Below are 19,339 nucleotides of genomic sequence, written 5' to 3'. Positions count from 1 at the left end.
CTAGATGAGGTGTAAAATAAAATGCAGTCATCGAAGCATTCCACATGAAGGTTTGATATGCTTTCGTTCATTTTACCACTAATTGAATGAAATTTCTCTGCAATTGCATGCACACTTGTTGACGAACTTAGATATATTTACCTAGGATGTTAGGCAAGTGAGCAATGGGACACAGTGGCTGAATTTGAATATCAGACAGTCTGGCATATGGCCTTGACTTAAGGTCATGTAACAAATAACATGGTGATGAGTTTCATGACATGTGACTGTGAGGATCAGGATGTAAAAAATATTGGAATGAAACCAGCACTAGAGAAAGCCCCAGCTCCTGAGACGTAGCTGCTGTATCATTGCAAATAATAAGAAACCTGCCGACAAGTGTGATCTGCTATAGATTGGGTCTCAGTTGTACTTTGTTTGTGTGTATGTGTTGGTCTCCATATGGTGAGCTGTTTATTTCAGTTGGCCATTTGAAGAATGTTGATGTCAGTTAATACAGTTTTTGTGTATTCCTAATGGTACAGACTGAGGTATGATGAATTTACATAATTTGCTCTGGTCCAAGTAACAGTATGACACGTGGAAGCCAGTGGTACTGATTTTACCAATTGGAATTCTGTCTAGACCCTTTGCTGCCTTAGTTTAATTCAACAGTTTTGCTCTTGGGTATTGCTAAACCAATTTTGAATATGATTTCAAAAACTAAAGTAAAATTTGGGGATCAAACCAATCTGAAATGGTTGGTGACAGTTTGCCTTGGGAACTAAATTTACATTCTGTATGTTGGAGATTATTGTTTATATTCTAACCATAGTGAGTATTCCTGCTACTTTGTTTGAAGTGAAATATATTTTTGAAGTTTTTTATTGTAATACCATTAACTGCAGAAGTTTGTGGAATGCATTGCATTCTCAAACATCCATATCTGCCATAATTGTATGTAGCTTGAGCAGCTTCGGAGTTGATGGGTTGGAGTCAGAGCTGCAGACATTGCGGGGCATCAGAGAGGGGGAGAGTTATATGGACACTTTATTCCAGGAGGCAATCACACTCCTTAGGTTAGGTATTGCTGAAAATAGAGATATGTTGTTGAAGCTTTTCGTCTTGCACTCATCAGGGCAATCGCAAGAATGTAAGGGAAAACAACAACTTATACTGCATGAGAAAATAGTGCTGATTTGTTGGTAAGTGAACTCTGATTGGTAGAGGTGTTGCTATGGTGAATTCACCTGATTACAGTGACTGACAGTTAATTGCCAAGCTTTGTTTAAAATTTAAACCAGGCAGCTTGGTTGGTCAAGGCATTGCCCTGAGGAATGAACCAGCGAATGGTTGTCACTTATTTTGTTCAGCTGAAACAGGCGCAATGTTTGTACATATTCTTTCTGTCTGCAAAGAACAGGGCCCTGTGTATTAATATATGCAGCTTCCAGTATGCGCCAAATTGCGAGCCCTACTGTCAATCTTAAGTTGGTTGTCAGCGTAATTCTTAGCACACAGTGGACTATTTAGCAAATGTCCAATCACGGAATCACATCTATTGTTGGACACAGTTTTGAGTTTTGCGATTGGACAGCAAAAGTTTTCTAGATGGGTCCCTGGGATGAGAAGGTTGCCCTCTGATGAGAGGCTGAGCAAATTGTACCTATACTCTCTGGAATTTAGAAGATTGAGCGGTGATCTCCTGAAAACATACAAGATTCTGAAGAGGCTTGACAGGGCACTGAGAGGTTGTTCCCTGGTTAAGGAATCTAGAACACGGATAAGGGGACAATCATTAAGGCCTGAGATGATGAGAAATTTCAGAGGAGTGAATCTTTGGAATCCTCTACCCCAGAGAGTTGTGGATGCTCCATCGTTGAATCTATTTAAGGGTGGGATAGAGAGATTTTTGGTCAGTCAGGGAATTGAGGGATATGGGGAGCAGGTGTGTGTGGAGTTGATGCAGAAGATCAACCATGATCCTATTGGATGGTGGAGCAGGTTCGAGGGGCTGTATGGTCTACTCTTGCTCCTATATCTTATGTTTATATCTGTAACTTACTGAAAATTAGATATTTGTATGAATGAATTTTGAGTACAACACAGAATACAGGATGGTATGACAGTTATGAAATGATGTTTAAAATTGTGAAAGGATGGGACAGGGTAAACAGAAGCAGATTCTTTCCAGTAGTTGAGGCTCTGGAATGAGGGACCATAGATACAAAATTAAATGTAAGAGTTTTCGAAGAGAAAGAAAAACCCTTCTGTGAGGCTGTAGAATTCATTTCCAAGATTTATAGTTGAGGCAGAAACTATGTCAGTGTTCCAAATGGGATTGAATAGTTGGATGAAGGAAAAGAGGAGCAATAGATATGGAAACAATGTGGGTAAATGTAATTCACATGATTTTCTTGCACGGATGCAATGTCATGGACAGTTGGGTTGCATAATTTGTTTCTGTGTTGTAACTTGTATGTCTGGTAACTGAAATCTAAGTATACCATTCTTGATTGTGGATGCAGTAATCATGAAAGCACTGCAGGGGTGTGCTGAATTTATATCTACCAGAATATTATTAGCTCCCTCGTGTGTTCAGATAATTAATGTTTTGTGAATATTTTAATCTCATTTTGAAAGTGATACTGTATACCACATGACCACTGTGAGTTATAAGGAACCTTAAACAAAGGATATGTTGATTCTTTGAACAAGCAACACCAATACACTGGTTTCTTTTTCAGACGGAATTAATCACTGGCTGCTGTAGAGTGTGGTCATTAATAATACATGAGCTCCATGGTTTAATCATATGTTATTGTCTTTGATATTTTAAGAATGTATAATTATTTACTGGTAACTGCTTTCTGTGTTTTAGGATAAAATGCCATTCTAGGTTTGGTAATGTCTTGTTTAAGTGGGAATATAAATTATGGGTCATATGGTCATATTGCAGACAAAGGCTGATATCTACACATTTTAATTGATTTTTAAAAAATAATCCAGCCATAAATTGTGTACTGTTACAAAATATGGCCATATTTAAAGCTTCTTTTCTAAATTAATGAAAAAAAATCAAAATTATAAATTCTCAGATGTTGAACGTGGTTAAAACCAGCCCTGGAAAAAAATTGGTCATCTTTCAAACGTTTCAATCTCTTCAGAAAAAAAAGATACAAGCGCAGGGTAGTAGGGGAGGACCTCATTGAAGAGTCATTCATAGGAGCTCAGGCATGTGGAAAAGAGCATTGTGCTTTGTCAGGAGGAAGCCGTTTTATGTACTGCTTCCTGCAACAGTTCATTCAAATGTTCATTTCATGGCAGCTACAATATTTTTTTCAATCTGTGTAATATTATCTCTGCAGGTTTTAAATGACAGAATCTAAAAGCAGTGCAGTTGATTTGATGATTGGGAGAAACTATTTGTGAGACAAAGGCTGAAGGAAGCAAAGAGGAAGGATGAGTCTGCTAAAACCTAGTGGGCTAAAAGCTCCTAGCAAGATTGCCAAGCCAGGGAGCACTGCAGTGAAGCAAGCTGCTTCTTTACAATCAAGTAAGTGATTAGAAACTCTTGTCTAGACTTTATGTACGTTATAAATGAAGGATAAGTTTATCATTGTAATTTTTTTTTGTGCAAGATTATGCTTCACCTTAAATCCTGGAGCAGTGCCTCATTAAATTTACTGGATGGAAACATGTAATGAGATTCAATGCACAGTTCTTACTACCATCTTTGTAAGGTCTGTCTGGTTTTAAGCTCAGATTGATGAAATTAAATTGAATGCTACAGTACAAATCTAAGGTATTGTTTTAGAATGCAATATTGATATGAACACTTTTCCACAGCTTAGTGAATCAAAATTTCAAAAAGATAGATAAATCTTTTTAATTGCTGTATGATTGCAATGCTTTATGTTTGTAGGCTTATTGCACACAATGGAGAACAGAGGAATATCCAATTTGTTCCATGAGTTATCATAAAATGAGATCTGAAGGTATTTTTCTAAAATTATGCGGAACAAATTGAATATTTTCTATGTATTCTGTTAATAAAATGTGTTCACAAGTTTAAAAAAAAGCTTTTGCTTGTTTCATTCTTTTTAAACACTGGCACTATTCCATTATAGAGCAGACTTTAATACTTAATGTGGCCCTTACTCTGTGTGGGCTGCAATTGTGCTGTTACAATCAACATTTTTTGAATTAAATAAAATGAAATTCAAATGCTGTCTGTTTTTGGAGGGTGAGAGGGAGAGAAAGGGAAAGAGTAAACTTAGAGGGAAAAGGTAATATGTATTTTTCAGAATATGATGGAAGATGAACAGCTCTGGATCTGCAGTGATAAAACACTGGATGCTACCAGGTTTGGTGAGGGAGAACCATGACTGGAGATAGGAAAGAACTGGTCATATATATCAGGGATTACTTATACCCTCTATTGGACTCATGACCTCTCTTCTGTTTCTGTCTGGTTTGGATTATTTTTGTGCAGTCGACCTTTTCTGAATAATAATTTGAAAGTTTTCAATTTTAACATTTCAATATTTCTAATAAAATTCTAGGACACATGTATAAGTTGCTTCAGGACTTTTAGCAAAAACCATAATCATGCTAAAATAATCTGCCACTGTGTTTGTGCCACCATCTGTACTTTAAAGCTGAAAATTGTTTCTGTATATAAGAGGTATTTATGGCCTTGTAATCTTTTATCTTCTGCCTTTGTGCTCGTCTTCATTTATAACAAGCTTAATCTCTTTTTAATAAAAGCAAAATACTGCGGATGCTGGAAATCTGAAATAAAAACAAAGTGCTGGAAATACTCAACTGAAGACAGTTGCAGAAGAAATTACAGAAATCAAAATAAAGACAGGAAGTAAATAGAAGGATTTTGAATAAAGACAAACTATACAAATGCAGTTCTGCAAACAGTGTTACTTCCCCATACTCTTTCCTGTGTTTTCTGTCTCCCTCCAAAGCTGGAGGGGCAAACAGAAAGTCCAGTCTTTGTAAGGTCTTAAGTTTTTGATTTTGGAGCAGGAAACATTTATTTTAACAAAGCAAAATGGGGGAAAGGGGAAAATGAGAAGAATGTAGATTTAGTAATGGCAATATAAAGGTAACCATTAAAGAACAGAAATCCAGGGCTCTTAGTGAATAATGGTACAATACTGTCGAGCGGGGAACTGAGTCATAGACGACACCAAGACGGTACAAGATTCAGTCTCTGGTTTGTGTTGAGTTGGCAGATCATAACTGGAATAGTACTAGGGGCTAATAGAATTAGCGCTCTTCAACTGGTGAAAAGAAAAAAAAATCAAAGTCTGCGACCGCGGGTTGCTGTTCAGTGGTTCCTACCTGAAAGTGCATGTGCTAAAATTGGAGAAGCACACTGGAGCACCTTAGTTGTGATGTCCCCAAACAGTTGAATAATTTGTTGATATTTTCTGTTTAGCTTTACACATGGAGCATGTCCATTTGAAGAAGAGACTGTGGGGGTGGGAGGGAGGTGGCGGGGGAGTGCCCATGGAACCTTATGAGAGAGAGGGAGGGGGGATGTGGGTGGAGAACTAAGCAAATGACAGTAAGAGAAACCAAAACAGCTTCAGGTCCAGTAAATCGGGTATGAACAGTGCATTATAATAGAAATTATCAGTACAAGGGGAAATACAGTTTTCAAAGCTGAATACAATTTTATTTATAACAAAGCATTGGGGGTTGATATCCTTTATATGTATTGTACAACTGGTTCAAAACATTATTGAAAAAGTTCAAAAATAGGCATTTACATTAGAACTGCATTGAATCTATAGCACAATAAAAGGCCCTTTGGCCCAACTGGCCTATGCTGGTGTTTATACCCCACACAAGCCTCCTCCCACTCTAATTACTTATTCCAGGCCTGTCTCCATATCACTCTCTTTTCCATTCTCCCTCATGTATGCAGCACTGAACAAAATAACACAGGAATGGATCTTTGCAGGACACACTAATTGAATTGATATTAAATAAAGAATATGTCATGGTTAGCTTTGATATGCATCTCCAGAAGTGAAGTTAATTAAATTGCTTGTGAGCATAGATGTTTGTCTTGGTCGTGGCAACATCAGTATAATCTACTAAGTGCAACACAATCCCCCTCCCAACATAGTTCTAATCATAATAGTTTTATGGAGGCTGGGTACTTCCTGTAGAGATGGGGAGAGGGGGAATCAGAGGAATAGTTTTCGTAAAATCATTTCGTTTGTGTTTTTAGGGGTTGCCTTGAGACCATTGTGTGTAGTACGCTGAAAGCAGGTCATGCCCATTTCCTCCTCTTTCTCCCCCCCCCCCCCCCCCATGCTCCTGCAGTGAGGGGCCTCGCTTCCCCGCCCCCCCCCCAACATGTAGGGGCCTCGCTTCCCCCCCCCCCCCCTCCTTTGCAGTGAGGGGCCTTGTTTCCTGCCCACCCCATCCCCCCCGCAGTGAGGGGCCGCCCCGCAGTGAAAAGCCTCGCTTACCCGCCCCCTCCCCCTTGCAGTGAGGGGCCACGCTTCCCTGCCACCCCCCCTCCACAGGGAGGGGCCTTGCTTCCCCGCCCACACTCTGCAGTGACGGGCCGCGAGTTCCTGCCCCCTGCAGTGAGGGGCCTCTTCCCTGCCCCCAGCAGTGTGGGGCCATGCTTCCCCGCCCCCCCACAGTGATGGGCCTTGATTTCCCGCACCCCGCAGTGAAGGGCCTCACTTCCCCGCCCCTCCCCCCCTCCCCGCAGTGAGGGGCCTCGCTTCCCTGCCCCCCTCCACCCTGCAGTGAAGGGCCTCGCTTCCCCGCACCCCTGCAGTGAGGGGCCTCGCTTCCCTGCCCCCCTCCTCCCTGCAGTGAGGGGCCTCGCTTCCCCGCCCCCCCACAGTGAGGGGCCTGGCTTCCCCGCCCCCCCCCACATGTAGGGGCCTCGCTTCCCCACCCCCCCTCCCTCTGCAGTGAGGGGCCTTGTTTCCTGCCCACCCCATCTCCCCCGCAGTGAGGGGCCTCGCTTCCCCGCCGCCCCGCAGTGAAAAGCCTCGCTTACCTGCCCCCTCCCCCATGCAGTGAGGGGCCTCGCTTCCCTGCCCCCCTCCACCCTGCAGTGAAGGGCCTCGTTTCCCCGCACCCCTGCAGAGGGGCCTCGCTTCCCTGCCCCCCTCCTCCCTGCAGTGAAGGGCCTTGCTTCCCCGCCCACCCTCTGCAGTGAGGAGCTTCGATTTCCCGCCCCCTGCAGTGAGGGGCCTCACTTCCCCGCGCCCCCCCTGCAGTGTGGGGCCTTGCTTCCCAGCCCCCCCCCCTTGCAGTGAGGGGCCCTGCTTCCCTGCCCCTGCAGTGTGGGGCCTCGCTTCCCTGCCCACCCCGCCCCCCCTCCCCCCCTCCCCCGCAGTGAGGGGCGTCTATTTTCTCCCCCCCCCGCAGGGAGGCACCTTGCTTCCCCACCCAATGAGGCACCTTGCTTCACCGCGCTGCCCCGTAAGGAGTCTGTCTCCCCGCCCCTCCCCCCCCCCCCCCCCCCCGAGGCGCCTCGCTCCCGACCCCCAAGGTGCCCTACTCCCGTGCCATATTCTCCATGATTAGGTTTTTTTATTAGTTCCTGGGATGTGGGTGTTGCTGGCTTATACAGCATTTATTGTCCATCTCAAATTTTCCTTGAGAAGGTGGTGGTGAGATGCTTTCTTGAACCGCTGCAGTCTTTGGGGTGTAGGTACACCTACAGTGCTGTTGGGAAGGGAGTTCCAGGATTTTGACCCAGTGACAGTGAAGGAATGGCGATAGAGTTCCAAGTCAACATGGTGTGTGGCTTGGAGGGGAACTTGCAGGTGGTGGTGTTCCCCTGCATTTGCTGCCTTTGTCCTTCCAGGTGGTAGAGGTCACAGGTTTGGAAGGTGCTGTCAAAGGAGTCTTGGTGCTTTGATGCAGTGCATGGATGGTGGAGGGAGTGAATGTTTGTGGATGGGGTGCTAATCAAGCAGGCTGCTTTGTCCTGGATGGTGTCGAGCTGAGCTTCTTGAGTGTTGTTGGAGCTGCACCCATACAGGCAAGTGGAGGGTATTCCATCACATTCCTGCCATGTGCCTTGTAGATGGTGGACAGGCTTTGTGTGCTCAATTGTGCAGAGAATGAGAAGGTAAACAGAACCTTTTGTTTTTCTGGAAAATACTGTTTTCTTCAACCTTCTATATGAATTCTGTTAATGTGGCTTTCTAGACTTTTTTTGCCTAAGAAAATCAATCATAGCTGCATTTTTATTTCTGCTGTTTTTCTTTGTTAAATAGGTTGTGACATTGTTCGGACAATTTTATGAATAGCTTAATTGTCCACTTATTTGCTTGTTGATGGATTGTTATTTAATTGGCTTTTACAGTAGTAGAAAATTTGACCAGTTTCTTGAGCATACCATAGTAATTCCAGTAATAGAAACGCAAACCTGAAGTGGTCAATATTGAAACAAATGATTTTTAATACAATTATGTTGCTTTTAAGTTAAACTGCTTCGTTAGGTACTGTGTGTTAAAGCTGACCAATTATGTATTCCAATTATTTATCCATAATTTTGTTTCTTGAGAAAACTTGCTGTAACCAACTTTTCAGATTATTTTAGGAAATCTCACCTTCATTGTGGTTTTGTGTCAAATTTCTGATCCGGGTTTATATATAATAATAATGACCCAGATTTTGCAGTTAGCTGTGAATAAACGCCGCTAGCCGTTCAATACACTTATATTTGTCTACAGACTTTCTGTGGGCTCTTGCGTTAATTAGAACTCAAAAACAGTGTGCCACCTCTACATGGGATCTGATAACGTGTGTGAACAGAGCAAGCAATGGTGTGTTTCCTTAATAAGTTTGAAGAACTCTTACTGAGATGCTCAGTGGCTAAACCTGGAAGTTTCAGTCAGAATATTTAATTCAATGTCAAATTAAGTACAGAAAATAAAGGGAGGAATAGAAAGATGGGATTAAGAGAGCGAGATGAGAAATGTTTAAAAAAAGTCTTTCAAATTTTTAAGTTTAAAAAAAAAGTCCAATAATTAAAATCTGCAAGCGTGAGACTCCACACTTGTAAAAGTTAATTTTCAGTGCCAACAAGGTTGTTTGGTAGCAATTAAGACATATCATGCGGTTAAAAATGTACTTACTCTTGAATGGACAGGTCCCAACTTTTTCTAGCATGTTTAGTGGGTGTCTGGTTAGTAAGTACAGTGACTTCATGCCATTACGTATTAGTGAGATACCAACTTAGCACAGCTTCTGGAGGAGTAGGGCAACTTGGACTTTATCTTCCTGATTTCCACATTTAACTGCACATGTGCAGATCCCGAAAGTTGCTGAACGATTTTCTCCTTAACAATGTGAGCGCTGATAGCCTCACCGTAGTTTCTACTGCAAGGTCTGGGCTCTTAAATCAAGATTAGTATTTATACTTCCACTGGATAAATTGGCAGTTCTTGTGTAATGTTGGAATCATTAAAAAGGAAATCTCACTACGTCAGTTTGGCTTAGTCAGCAGAACTTCACCTCTAGGTTGTGAATTCAAGCCACACAGTAGGACTACAGCATGCAACGTAGGCTGACACTCTTGACATGCCTTTGGATATATTATAGGTCCTTTGGGTGAGAATTTAAACTGAAGTCTCGTCTGCTGTTTCAGGTGGATATTACTGATCCGTGACACTATTCAAAGAGCAGGAAATACCCTCTAGTTTCATAGCCAACATTACTGCCTTGAACAATGCCACCAAAAAAACATTAACTGGATGCTCAGCTCATGGCTGTTTGTGGTGCACAGAATGATACTTTTTTACATAACAAGTGCTGCACTCAAAGTAATTGTGTGAAACACTTTGAAATATTTTAATCTGATAAGGTGCATATAATTACATGCTTAAGAAATGTGTAAAAGGTTTCCTTTAGGTAATGCTGAGAATAGTAAAACTTGGGAATTATGGCAAACTTCATAGTAAATACCAATTGCATTTTAAGACGAAAACCTGAATCACCAAAAAATTATTTTTGACCTGGAACATATGAGAAAATGCTATTCAGGCATATAGCAATTATCAGAAAGCACACCTGGTACCTGCAAAAGATGATTAATTTGCCTTACTGATTATAATTTTGTTAAATACTTCTCAAATGCCCTGATCCAAGTAATTACTTTGCTAATGAGATGAACTTGCGTTTCATTTCACGTCTTCACGAAGTCCCAAAGCTCTTCACAGCCAATGAATTGCATTTGACGTATAGTCAAGCTAGTTTTGTTTAGACTTGTAGGCAGATGTGGCAGCTAATTTGTGCACAGCAAGGTCCCACAAACAGTATGTGAGATAAATGATTGGTTGATCTGTTTTGGTGTTGGTGCAGGGATGAATAGTCGCTAAGAACTCCTAGCCCTTCATGGGATCTGTTGCATCTGAATAGACAGCTGGAACCTCAGTTTAGCATCCAAAAGACTACTGATAATTCAGCGGTCCCTTGCTACTGCCTTCAGTTGTCTAGGGCTTGTCCTGTAGAGTTCCCTTCAGAGCCGAACAACCTCTAATACCGTCCTTAAAACCCTCCTCCAACCAAGCTTTTGGTCACTGCTCCTAACATCTTCTTTGGCTCATGCGTTTTTGTCTGATTAGGCCTCTGTGAAGCACCTTGTTGTGTTACTCTCTGTTAAAGACACTATATAAATGCAAGTTATTGTTGAGGTGTCAGCCTAGATTATTTGCTGAAGTCCTGGAATATGCTTGAACCCATAACTATTCGACTGCAAAACAAACCAGCTGAGCCAAGCTGATGAGATCACTATGTAATTTGTACAGTAAAGGAAATTGAAAAAAAAATCATTTCTGCTTTTTTGAAATCCATAGTCTGACTGAAAGCATTTTTGATTTTGCAAACTGCTGCACTTGACCTTTCCAGTTGTTTTTCTTATTTGGAAAGTGACCCAAGCCTCATTGTAACCATTGTTTCCACTAGCTAACTAACATAGGGAGATAAAATCTTAATTGAAGATTCTTGAATGTGGAATAATGGGGTTTCATTATAGATTTACAGTGTAGCTTTAAATAGGAAAAATATATATTCTGTTTTATTGTGAGTCTGTTCATCTCAATCAATTTGGTGGGTCGGGGCACTACAATTCGACTCAGTAACTCTGGGTTAGGGAAGGGAAAATTTGCTAGGATTGTTGGTCCTGATTGCCATCCAACAAACCCTGCTGGACAACGTGCACATATGGATATGATTTGAGGACAGCATTGGAATCGGCTCTGTTGCCTGCCACAATATAATAACCCACTTAAATTTACTGTCAATAATCAAAAATAAATAATCACTTGCACGAGGTTCTGGGTAGAGATTAATGCTCAGATCTGTGCCCCAATAAGGAGTCAATGCCAAGAGGTGAGGGGAGAGAATTAGCAAAGTAATAGCAATCTTAAAAATAATTGGAATTATGTTTTCAAGTACTTAACTTTTTTTTTCTGTATCACCAATATTTTTTACTGCTACAGCAAAAACGTCATCTGGAGAGAAGTCATCACCAAGTGCATCCACCACAGAGACACCGGAAGAATTTGTGGATGACTTTAGAATTGGAGAGCGCATCTGGGTAAATGGTAGTAAACCTGGGTTCATCCAGTTCCTTGGTGAGAGTCAGTTTGCCCCAGGCCAATGGGCTGGAATTGTTTTGGATGAACCAATTGGTAAAAATGATGGTTCAGTTGCCGGAGTTCGATATTTCCAGTGTGAACCATTGCGTGGAATATTTACAAGACCTTCAAAACTGTCTCGAAGCCCATTGATAGATGGTGAAACCAATGGTTCACAGACTCGTGCAGCATCTGTGTCCAGAGCCACATCACCAACATCTACATCAGCCAGTGTTGCGACAGCTCCATCTACACCAACTGCACAAAAACCAGCATTAGGTACATCAGGTGCAGTTCAGGAACCTGCAACATCTTCAGCCATGACTAATCTCTTAAGAACAGCTAGTGAATCTGTGTCAAACCTTTCAGAAGCAGGCTCTGTTAAGAAGGGAGAGCGTGAATTGAAGATCGGAGATCGGGTGCTGGTAGGTTTGTTAACTATTTGATATTTTATGATGAGGCCCTGCACAGTGGTTTTCACATATCACGCACAAAGAAGCAAAATGAGTAATTCTACTGTGTGGTATGTTAAACTCTACACCCACCCTCCAAAACCCACTCCCTAGTCTTTCTGGGCCCCATCCCAAGATCTCCCAATCCCCTTGGTGTTCACAAACTTCTAGTCATAATCCCAGTGCTGTTTGATCCTAGGACTGGCCTTAATGCTTCCAGACCCTGAGTGCTCCTCCCAAATACTTCCAGGTCCCAGGACTCCTCTCCTTGTAATATAGATCCCATGGTTGCGTGAGTGTTTGTGGAGCCCTTCTCCAAGTGCTTCTGGATGCTGAAATACTGGTGCACTCTCAGACCCTATCCTACTACTGCCATGCTCTCAGATCCCCTCCCAATGATTCCAGGACTGACTCCAGTGTTCACATTTCATGATTAAGTTGATTTTCTGTTTGAATATAGTTGCATTAGCACTGTTTATAGTCTTTACACAAGAATTTTCTATTTGTCTGTTGTAGAAATGCAACCATGTAATTTTTAATCTTTCAACATGCCTTAAGAGTTGCTAAATACTGTGTTTATAAAATGTGTTTGCAACACTTTCAGAATAGCTGAATGTCATAGCAAGAAGACTTGAACACAGCTTGTATATTCACTAACAATGTTTCCACAAGTTTATTGTGTGAACAGCTGAACCATATCTCAGATTCTGCTCACGGGCTCTGCTGTTTGCCAATCTCAGCTGGGCAGCACTTCAGTTCACCTCAGTACACCTGGGCTGGGGAGGGAAAACATCAATCATGGTTCTTGGTTCTAATTATTAGCCAGTGGCCCCTGCTATAAATCTATGGTTATTGGCAAGGAGCGGATCAGATTCTGTTCAAATGCCATGTGGTGCTGAATAGCCTGCTTACTCCATCAATACTCTCACATGAAGAATTGTCACTCACATGAAGTACCGGAGACTGATGGTGCCCATGGAACCATATCCCAGCAAGATGTCAGTGCCTTAAGGACAAGGAGGGATAAGCGACTATGGGTTGGAAAAGTGGAATTTTAAAAAATGCTTATTTTTACCATGGAACAGACTAGTTACTGTTGTATATTGTTAGCATTTAAGATGCTAGGTCGAGCATTGTTTTGTTGTTCACAGATGTCACAGAGTTTTGGTATGTCTAAATAGTAACTTGTTCATTATATTTACATAACTGTACATTGTTATGACTGCAGCGGGAGCAACGCACTGTTAATTCAGTCTCGTCACTCCACAGGTCGCAGCATATTCTTAAGCTTTCACACCCAATCGGGAAAAAACCACATTAAACACTCTAGTAACCCCAGAATGAAACAAACCAAACCAGGTATCTTTAGACAACAACAAATTAATTATTTATTAAAAAATTAAATCATAAACACTATTAAGATAAACCTATGGCTAAAGACCTTACAACTTCTTATTTTATCCTAACTCCCGTTTTCACACACATACATTCAAAAGTAACAGGAGTCCGGTTTTAAAAAGTGGAGTTTTAAAAAAAAAAGTGCTGCCTCTTAAGAGTAAATAAAATAAGTAAGTTTTTGTAGGTTACGTTCCTGATAGATGCGGTCTTCTAATGTGGAAATAGTCAAAGTTCATTCCAAGTCTTCATCCGGATTTGATAGAAATAGTCCTTCAGAAGATAGGCATTCAACTGTTCAGCTGCAGCAGGCAAATTAAACTGTTCTTTGAACGATGAGCACAGTAATTCAAACGGTGTCTTAAAAAAACGCTTTTCTTTACTTAGGGAATTAACGTGGCTTGTAACTTCTTGTAGAATTTTCTGCTGAGAGGAAATAGACAGTTTTCTTTCTCTTCAGTTTGCCTCGCTGGAAAGTCTCTTAAAACTAACTGGTTTCAGCCAGTTCCACACACAGTCAAGTGGACACATTACACCATGTGACCTCTCTCCTGTTGCCCAGGGTATCCAAAAATGCAACTAGTGCACACTGTGTCTCAGGAATTCCAGAACCTTCTCTTCCTTAAAGGTACACTGTTTTTAACAGAGTCTTAAAGGCACACACACTGTTTTTTAATTCGAGGAGAAAAATATTTACAGGTCCATGACAATACACTGTCAAGCCTATTCAGACAGCACCTCTCATGATGCTTCTTGCTTCTTCCAAGCCTATTACCCATGTGACTATTACATCATCACCACCACTACAGTGGGAGGGGTTACTCTCATGGTTTCAAACATTAACCCTATCAGACCATTCTGCTACATCTCCCCCCAAGTCTCTGACTTCACAGATTCAATCTGTCAGGAGGCTTCACGACGCTCCCTGATCATGTTCTTGTCAGACTCAGAAGATCAGTAGTCTTTCTCGAAAGTCTTGATCGACGACTTGATGACCTTGACTAAGGTTTGTAGTATCCTGTTGTCTCCGGGTTTCTTGATCACCATCTGGTTCATTTAAATATATGACTGTTGCTTCTGAGGAATAGAGATAATGTTTCTCCTATTTTGTCTTATAGTACCTTCTGATGTATGTACTAAATAAGATCTCTGATGATTTTTATTTCTCTGGATGACTACACCTTCTCATCCTAGGTCTTGTATCCATACCTCTTCTCCTTCATGAAACTTGGGTAGCTTTCTGGTACGAAATCTCTTAATTGTGAGCTTGTTGTTTCCTTTAAGATAATAAAAACAAGAAATGCTGGAAATACTCAGCAGGTCTGGCAGCATCTGTGGAGAGAGAAGCAGAGTTAATGTTTCAGGTCAGTGACCCTTCATCAGAACTGGCAGAGGCTAGAAATGTAATAGATTTTAAGCAAGTAAAGTGGGGTGGGGCAAAAGATAACAAAAGAGAAGGCGTTGATAGGACAAGGTCACAGAGAATAACTGACCAGAAGGTCATGGAACAAAGGCAAACAGTATGTTAATGGTGTGGTGAAAGACAAAGCATTAGTACAGAGAGGGTGTTAATTGATAGGAAACTGAACAGCCTGGCCCCAAGCACAAACATGAAAAAAAACTGTGCATAGGCACAGTAGAAACAAACTAAAATAAAATAAACACATAAAGAAAAAATAAATAAAAATAAAAAGGGAGGCCTGTCATGCTTTGAAACTATTGAACTCAGTGTTCAGTCTGGCAGCCCATGCTCTGCATTTCTTGATTCCCATATGGCCCTGATGTATTCTTTCCAAGATATCCAATCAGAATGACCAGTCTGTCGTTATACCCCAGCAAATCGTCCATGATTGTGAAGTCTTCCCTGAATTCGAAGAAAATCTTCATTATCTTACCACTGGGATGTTGTTGTGGCCAACCCTGTGTGCAATATTGGTATGCCTGTATGCATTCCTCATCCCGCTTTTGAGCGTGATGAATTTCTTGGCGTTTTTGTATACTTGCCGGCCACTGCTGTGCTGTACGCTGTGAATACCACTCTATCTCGTCCACAAAGTTAACATTCTGTTGTATAGGATTGATACCTTTACTCTTGATAATGCATCAGCGGATGTTTGCATTTTTCCCTGAACATATACCGTCTCGTACGTATATCTCATCAACCGGAATCTCTGAATTCTCGGCATCTTGCAATTTCCTTCTCATCCAGTAAGGAAACTAAGGGTTTGTGGTCTGCTCAATGACTACTTTTAATCCAGTAATGTAATATGAGAACGTCCTGCATGCCCTTGTGACTGCAAGTGCTTCTTTCTAAATGACGGCTTATCTTGTCTCAGACAAGACTCTAGATGCATAATAGATTGGTCTTCGACATCCATCTGGCTGTTCTTGAAAAAGGACTGCCCCTAACCCTGTAGATGAGGCATCTGCTGCCATTGTGGTCAATAGTGAAGGGTTATAATGCGCTGAAATGTCTGGCAAAATGAACATTTCTTTGATCCTTTGAAATGCCTGCTCTTGATGTGTACTCCAACAACACACTTGAGCTTTCTTCGAGTTGTCTTAATGGTTCGGTTACCTACGCTATATTCGATAAAAATTTGGCCAGCTGATTCACCATTCCAAAGAATTACTGGAGATGTTGGACAGAAGTAGGAATTGGGAATTCACTCATGGCTCTCGTCTTTTGCGGGTCTGCCATTATGCCCTTGCTGCTTATAATGTGTCGTAAGAAACTAATAGACGTTTTCGAGAATTCACACTTTTTATTAAGTATCAGGCCTTCTTCTTGAAGACTATTTAAAACTGCTTTAACCCTCAGGTCATATTATTTGAAGGATTCCCCATGGACTAGGCTGTTGTCCATATGGCATATGACTCCTTTAAGGCCTTGTAGAATGTTTGACATAGTTCTTTGGAAAATTTCAAATGCGGATGTTATTCGAAATAAGTGATTGAAACAAAATTTTCCGAATGGAGAGGTAAATGTTGTCAGTAATCTTCACTTCTTGTCCAAAGATACCTGCTAAAAGCAACTATTTGTGTTGAGTTTAGTGAACATTATACTTTTGGATAACTTTGCCAAGCTTTCATCTACTGAAGACATTGGATGAATTTCCCTCACTACAGCCTTGTTAATTGTTAAGTCTGCACAGATACGAAGAGTACCATTTGGTTTTGGAACTGGGACCATAGCCGAACACCACTCTGTTGGTTTCGTGACTGGTGAAATGACTCCCATCCTGGTCATCTCTTCCAGCTGATTTTGAACTTGGTTCATCAATGGGCGTGGTAACTTTCTGGCATCTTATCTCAACGCAATTCTATACTTTGTCTTAGTCTTCCTAGACCCGAAAATAGCTTTGGAAAGGCTGCTTGAAAGTGACAGTTGGACTCTGGCTGTTTGATTTCATCCACCTTTTTGATAGCTGTAGGTCTGAGTACACTTTTCTGCTTAACAGGGAAAATGCTTGTTTTTTCAGAACCTACAGGGTTTCCACTATCTGCCTTCCCCTGTATTGGAGAGTTGCTTGTAGCTTTCCCGTAACACTCAGTTCGATCCCTCCTGGACCGTAAGAAAGGTCTCGACAACCATGGCTCTTGGTCTGACAGAACTGGGACATTTGCACCTATGTCCAACTTGAAATTAGTAATATGTCCATTGACATAAACGTCTGCCATCCAGAATGCCTAATTGGGATCATTAATTTCCCCTACGATGTCTCCTGGTTTATCTTCCAATGGATGTTGCTCCACTTTATTCACTGTTTTATGTGTGAAGACTTTTTGTTTGGCGTATTTATAAGAATGAGTCTTGCTCTGGCACATCTTTCCGAAATGGGCTCTTTTTTTTTTTGCATTTAAAGCATTCTGTTTTATTAGCCAGACACTGTTCATGTCTGTGGGTCTTTCTGGCTCCACAGCGTGGCAGGGTTTCATAGCGTCATGTACCTTCCCTCCTGAGTGTAACTTTTTTTATCTGGAGATTGCCTGACATCCTGGGCTTCTGGAACTGTATCGTCATGGGTTCTTTCTGACCCAAGGCTTCTCTTCAGCCCACACTTTTGTCTTCAGACCTCTGCCTGTCACACCATCTGAATTGCTTTCTCAAGAGTGAGGTCATCTTTTGACGGTAAGAGATCTGATAAAGTCTAGTCAATTATTCCCACTTTTATTCGGCCCCTTATCAACTCAGACTTCAGTTCGCTGTACTCGCATTCCTCAGCCAATCTGTATAAATCATTAATTAAAGCATCCACAGATGTGCCCAGCTTCTGGATCCTTTTATTAAACTTTGCTCTTTCCAGGATCTTACTGCTCCTTAAAGTATGTATCGAAGGCTTGTAAAACATCATGAACTTGTCTGAAGCCTCATTTATGGCTTGTTTTACGATCATGTCATCAGCAATTGCACCCATGGAGTACGATAGAATGTTTAGTTGCTCAGCCTTTGATTTGGTGTGTAGCTGGGAAGCTATTCTAAATCTTAGAATTCTTTTTCTCCATATCGACCCATTCTGTATCTTGATTGGGTCTTCCAAATCTGGAAGCTTTCAGGCATCATATATTTCAAATCGATTCTTTGCTAGACTCTTTGGGTGTTCCCCTTTCTTTTTAGGAACTTTCTTTTGCTTTGTTGGAGGTGACCCTGCTCTTTTCAGATGTTTCCCGCTCTTTTCAGAATTTTCCTGCACTCTTTGCTTCACGGTCTGCTTAAATAATGGCCACCAATTCGGACCTGCTCTTCGTAAGGGATCAACTTTTCTCCCGTTTTGCCTGCCCAGTGCACTGTTAGACAATGATTGCACCCTTCTCAAAAGGCTTCTCACCCAATCTCCGACCATTGCTCAGTACTGTGATTCGCAGCCTGATCGCTGGACCTAGATTCTGCCCGCGGACCACCATGCTTCTGTGGTGCAGCCTGAATGCCTGTGCGGCTGACTCACCGACTGCCTGTGCCTTCGGCTACAGAGCAGATCTTCGCAGTCTCCCACGAGATCTGCAGTCGTCTTGGTACTAAGCCTTTGACAGCACCTTCCAAAAACCCACGACCTCTACTACTTAGAAGGAAATGGGCAGCAGATGCATGGGAACACCACCACCTGGAGGTTCTCCAAGCCACACACCATCCTGACTTGGAACTATATCACCGTTCCTTCACTGTCACTGGGTCGGAATCCTGGAACTCCCTTCCAAATAGCACTGTTGGTCTATCGACACCCCAACGACTGCAGTGGTTCAAGAAGGCATCTCACCATAAAGGCCTGCTACGGGACCCGACGATATGTGTTGGGTTTGGGTTGGGTCAGGTCGCACTTCCGGGTCCGGCATTCAGGCTCGGGTCGGGTCGGGCCGGATCGGACACGCTCTTATCACAACCTCAGGTAAGTGACTCTAATGTTCATTTACTTTTTGGACTTTAAAGGTGGTTTTGTTACAGTTATTTTAAGCTTGTGCAGGTAAGGAACAAAGTGAAAAATGGAAGGTAAGTGAACTGATGGTCGGGTTGGGTCAGGCACGGGGAAAAAATGGAAGGACTCGGGCCGGATGGAGTTCTTTCGGGCTCGGGTTGGGTCTCATTTGCAGACCCAAGCTGGCCTTTAGCTCACCACCACCTTCTCGACGGCAATTAGAGATGGGCTGGCATAGACTGCAACACCCACATTCCCTGAAGGAATAAAAACAAACTGGACAAGGTGAGGTCTTTCTGGGTGTGTTCATTGTTGTTAGCATTTAAGATGCTAGGTTGAGTGTTGTTTACAGATGTCTCGAAGTCTTGGTATGTCTATATAGTAACTCATTTATTGTATTTACTTAACTGTATACACTCTCCTTAAGCCTATCCAGACAGCACCTCTGCTGATGCTT

At 41.9% G+C, this 19,339-nt stretch overlaps 1 protein-coding gene across 5 annotated transcripts in view; it reads left to right on the top strand.

Annotated features, from left to right (window-relative positions):
* The window catches only part of clip1a (CAP-GLY domain containing linker protein 1a), a 231,074-nt gene that overhangs the window by 34,179 nt on the left and 177,556 nt on the right, over positions 1-19,339 (top strand). For 4 of the 5 annotated variants that reach the window (XM_068055040.1, XM_068055039.1, XM_068055042.1 and 1 more), the window contains 2 exons: positions 3,348-3,535; positions 11,487-12,049. In XM_068055040.1, coding sequence (XP_067911141.1) covers positions 3,442-3,535; positions 11,487-12,049 — 657 coding nt within the window. In that variant the 5' untranslated portion in view covers positions 3,348-3,441. Of the gene's footprint in view, positions 1-1,117; positions 1,185-3,347; positions 3,536-11,486; positions 12,050-19,339 lie in introns of all 5 variants that reach the window. The other variant, XM_068055041.1, reaches the window with a different exon arrangement.

Source organism: Heterodontus francisci, chromosome 23 (assembly GCF_036365525.1).
Source record: "Heterodontus francisci isolate sHetFra1 chromosome 23, sHetFra1.hap1, whole genome shotgun sequence".
In the NCBI taxonomy this organism is placed as follows: Eukaryota; Metazoa; Chordata; class Chondrichthyes; order Heterodontiformes; family Heterodontidae; genus Heterodontus; species Heterodontus francisci.
The sequence above is the reverse complement of the archived record's forward strand: the minus strand, read 5'-3'. Positions and strand labels throughout refer to the sequence as shown.